This window comes from Vigna radiata, unplaced genomic scaffold (assembly GCF_000741045.1).
Source record: "Vigna radiata var. radiata cultivar VC1973A unplaced genomic scaffold, Vradiata_ver6 scaffold_396, whole genome shotgun sequence".
NCBI classification, from domain to species: Eukaryota; Viridiplantae; Streptophyta; class Magnoliopsida; order Fabales; family Fabaceae; genus Vigna; species Vigna radiata.
The window spans coordinates 152,896-157,797 of NW_014542622.1; the positions used below are offsets into that span (position 1 = coordinate 152,896).

The 4,902-nt window shown below is 40.0% G+C and overlaps 1 protein-coding gene across 1 annotated transcript; it reads left to right on the forward strand.

Annotated features, from left to right (window-relative positions):
- The first annotated feature begins 2,572 nt into the window (after window positions 1–2,572).
- Window positions 2,573–4,781, forward strand: LOC106780497 (S-adenosylmethionine synthase 1). The gene is made up of 2 exons (XM_014668791.2): window positions 2,573–2,747; window positions 3,357–4,781. Exon 2 carries the CDS (start codon window positions 3,359–3,361, stop codon window positions 4,529–4,531), a length of 1,173 nt encoding a protein of 390 aa, XP_014524277.1. The 5' UTR covers window positions 2,573–2,747; window positions 3,357–3,358; the 3' UTR covers window positions 4,532–4,781.
- Window positions 4,782–4,902: the final 121 nt, after the last annotated feature.

Below are 4,902 nucleotides of genomic sequence, written 5' to 3' on the forward strand. Positions count from 1 at the left end.
GATACCCAGCGTTCCTTAAAATACAGTTATCCTCTACCCAACGCAATAAGGAATCTCGAGACCTAAAAGAGCTTACTTGCTCCCCAACTTCCCGGGAAGCCCATAAATAATCTCTCGGAGACGGCGAACAACCCTCTTCAGGGCCGTCGACGTCCACTCCTCCGTGGACGAAAACCTTATCCCCACTAAGTAAGGTAGTGATGCAACCGGTGACCACCGATTGGGCAACCCGTGGGTCGCCACGACCCTCCTCGACATTACCAGAAGAATCAAAAAGGGCAGAGGAGGAAGACATTGTTACCTGGATATGGGTGCGCAACGAAAGAAGAAACTCGAAGAAGAAGAGAAAGACCCTGGAAAGCAAAGCGTCGAAGACAGAAATGAAAACGGTTTCACTTCCTCGCATTATTAAAAGCGTGGAGGTTACGAAACTAGGTGCATCCTATGTGCCGTCAGATGTGTTTCATCCAACGGTCCCCATTTCGCGACTTTAGCGCTGCCCTCAGCGCGGGAAATTTACATTTCCTTATCAACGTTAAACGACGACATCGTCATGTCGTTTCAGAAAGTAAGCTGACTAATCGCTCGGTTTCTACACTACTAATCCTTCAAGCACCAAATAACCAATCGCTCGGTTTCTACGAAACTTATCCTTCAAATAACGAACGACGACCACAATTAAGTCCTTCGGCCAAACCAAATCCAACGCCTTCCTTTCGCCTCGGACTTGGGGGGGATGATGTACGATCCTATATTTCCAACGATCGGAAATAACTAAATGCCGAACGGTCCCCTTGGGCCCAAGACACCGAAAATAACTAAAGACCGAACGGTCTTAATGGGTAAGCAGCCCACACAGGCCCAATTCCAGATTCCAGTACAAAAAGCCAGCGTATAAAATATTCACGAAAATATATCATCCGATATATCTTATAAAGATATTATAACAGAGATATGTCAAGTAAGATTATATTTTATTCTGTTTATATTACTGTTAATATTATATCAATCCAAAGCCTATAAATAAAGGTCAGAGGATTCCAAACAAGGTACGCTCCCTGAATACACTTTACTCACAACCCACACAGCATATCTCTCATCCTTTCAATTCTCTCCAACAGAGAATTCCTTATACACGCCTAACTTGAGCGTCGGAGTGCCTTTTCAGGTACCTCCCCCCCCCGTCAAAGCTAGAAGACCACCGGACGGCTGAAGTCAGCGAGAAGACGTACGGTCAGAAATCACGAAAAGCGGGCAGAAACACGGAAGAAGACGTCATCGAGGTTAGTACTTCGGTCCCAGTAAATTTACACCGTAACAGTTGGTATGTTTTAACATTTGTTATGGTTGTTAGATTGATTTGCAGGGTTGGAATGACATAAATATCCAGAATTCTATTTGGCAAAATTATGCAAACTTGTGGGTGAGCATATACTCACTAAGCGAAGTCAAAGTGAGAGAGCTACTGACTTAGTATATATTCAAAGACTTAACTATTTTTTGACTTAACTATTTTTTAATTTCTACGGTACTTTTTTACTTTCACACTCCCTTTCTTGTATACTGCCAATTAACAATTCTAAATATTATTGATATATTAAAATTTTATTTATTGTTTTTAATTAATTAAATATAATATTTTATCATTACAAAGAAATGTAAATGAAAATTAGTCAAAAATCACGATCTTAAAATATAATTGGAAACTATGATTTTTTTTTCTTACTTCCGTTTTACAATCTTTTAATAATAAAATATTATATTTAATTAATAACAAAAATATAAGTAAAATTTTAAAATAAAATAATAATATTTAGAATTGTTCAATAGAAATTTGTAGGAAAATGACACTGAAATAACAAGTTTGTGTTAAACGATTGAAAAAGATATTTTGATCTCCATATATTTTTTATATTTATTTGACATAGTTTCTTCTTTTTACTTTTTACTTTTTTTAAAAAATATATAAAATTTTACTTTTTTTTTATTATATTTAATCATTTATGTGTTAAATAAATATAAATGCATAGCAAGATGAGAATGCAACGGCGCGAAGGTGATGGGAGCAGGGGCGCGGAGGTGATGGTTTGGTGGAAGCAGCGGCACGGTGATGATGGGATGTTGGGAGCAGTGGCGCGGTGGTTGACCAGTGGCGTGCAAACACAGAGGGGCAACTTCAACGCCGAATGAGGGTCACTTTGAACCANAATGGCAGAATGGGGTACCTTCAACACGCAAACGGAGGAGAACCTTCAACGAGTTCCTCCAATGGTATGCCAGAACACATGAGAAGTGGAGGAGGCACAAAACAAAGGAGGAAGACGAAGATGATATACGTGGAAAAAAGACATGCAATGAATGGGGCACTTAAATTACAATTCTAGGAAGCGCTGCAACTTTTTTAAAAAGATTTTCTCGTTACATTTATTTGTCCAGATGTTGAAGCAACGTGACAACGCCACTTTAGGACGATGAAAATGTAAACAACAGTTGAAAAATTAAAAAGAAAAATGGTGTAAAACATGTTATAAATGGAAATTAATTAAATTAGACACAAAATAAGAGAGAGAGGGAGAAGATGGAGCGAGTCTTTCGTCTACGTAATCTCTCTCTCACCGCCTCTCCTTCCAATTTATGTACATATAACACTGTTCATCTCTAATCTTCCGCTTCCTCTCTGTCTTCTTCTTCCTCTTCAATTTCACATTTCAAATTCCTTCTCAATCCAACACCAAAAAAATTTCACGGTATCTGTCTCTCTCCCTAATCTTAATTTAATGCATGCTCCTTATCGTTATTCTTTCTCTTTTTCCATTTTATTATTCGCATTTAGATCTCACTTTTCATTTCGTTTCTGTGATAACCAAATATTCATATTGACTATTGTAAGTTATTTTTCTCATTCCTTTTTCTGTTTTACAATGCCAATGCAAAATGATTGCAAATTCGAAATTGCCAACTGGAACCTGCTCCGCGACGCCTTTGATCCTTGTTGGATCTGGCATGCGATTCTCTTTTCTGCTTGTGAATTGCAATTGTAGCACGTGAGACAATGCCGTTTCTGTTTGAGATGTTAAAACGAATATAAGATTATTTGTTCTTTATTCTTACGAACATGCCGAATTTGAGAAACATAATAAACAACAGCCTTGTTTTTAAACACTACATTTAAGATAAGCACTGTATTTTGTTTCCTTTGTCGTAGACCCGTCTTCCTTGCCGTACTTTTGAGGAACTTTGATGATTTCGCTGAAATGTATGCACTAGAAATTGCATTTACAAATTCAAGCTAATTTCTTTTATTTAAGTCAATCAACATGAACGTAATGTAGCACACTTTTTTATTTGAACAATAGAAATGGAAACCTTCCTCTTCACCTCNGAATCTGTAAACGAGGGCCACCCCGACAAGATCTGTGACCAGGTTTCGGATGCCGTCCTNGATGCCTGCCTGGAGCAAGACCCAGAGAGCAAGGTTGCCTGCGAAACCTGTACAAAAACCAACATGGTGATGGTCTTTGGAGAGATCACAACCAAGGCCAAGGTGAACTACGAGAAAATAGTTCGTGACACTTGCAGAGGCATTGGGTTCGTGTCTGCTGATGTTGGTCTCGATGCTGATAAGTGCAACGTTCTTGTCAACATTGAACAACAGAGCCCTGACATTGCCCAGGGAGTTCACGGTCACTTGTCCAAAAAGCCAGAGGAAATTGGAGCCGGTGACCAAGGACACATGTTTGGCTATGCCACAGATGAAACAGCTGAATTAATGCCACTCACTCATGTGCTTGCTACCAAACTTGGTGCCAAGCTCACGGAAGTGAGAAAGAACAAAACATGCCCCTGGCTGAGACCTGATGGTAAAACCCAAGTGACTGTTGAGTACAGGAATGATGGTGGGGCCATGATCCCTATCCGTGTGCACACAGTCCTCATCTCAACCCAACATGATGAAACAGTCACAAATGAGCAAATTGCCACGGATTTGAAAGAGCATGTGATAAAGCCCGTGATCCCAGCTGAATACCTGGATGACAAGACCATCTTCCACCTCAACCCTTCGGGTAGGTTTGTGATTGGAGGACCCCATGGAGACGCAGGCCTCACTGGGAGGAAAATAATCATTGATACCTACGGTGGGTGGGGTGCTCATGGTGGAGGTGCGTTCTCAGGCAAGGATCCAACCAAGGTCGATAGGAGCGGTGCATACGTAGCAAGGCAAGCCGCAAAGAGTGTGGTAGCTTCAGGGCTTGCACGTCGTTGCATTGTGCAGGTTTCCTACGCAATTGGAGTGCCTGAGCCATTATCTGTGTTTGTGGATACTTATAAAACAGGGAAGATTCCTGACCGTGATATTCTGGCTTTGATTAAAGAGAATTTTGATTTTAGGCCTGGAATGATTTCCATCAATCTTGACCTCATGAGAGGAGGAAACTTCAGGTTCCAGAAGACTGCTGCTTATGGGCATTTTGGACGAGATGATCCTGATTTCACATGGGAGACAGTGAAGATGCTCAAGCCCAAAGCCTGATTGATTGGCCTTGGTGGTGTTTCTAAAAATGTCATCGTAATCATCTTTCTGATCTTGTGTTAGGAAAATAATAAAGAAGCTTCGGTGAGTACATACTTCACTTAAACATGTATTTTTCAGCTTGGATGAGAATTAGGAGCAGAAACGTGCTGTCCTAACTGGAGGCGTTCGCACAACAGGAGCATCCAGCTTTAGCTATCTATACCACTTTTCATTTTTGTTTAAATTTCTCATTGTTACTTTGTTTTTCTCTCCCTTCTGATATTGATTGTTCTGCAACCATTCTTGTGTGGGTGGGACAAACGGGGAATGTCATTTATTTTATTCTTTTCTCACTTTTGTTTTATATATATATATATATATATATATAT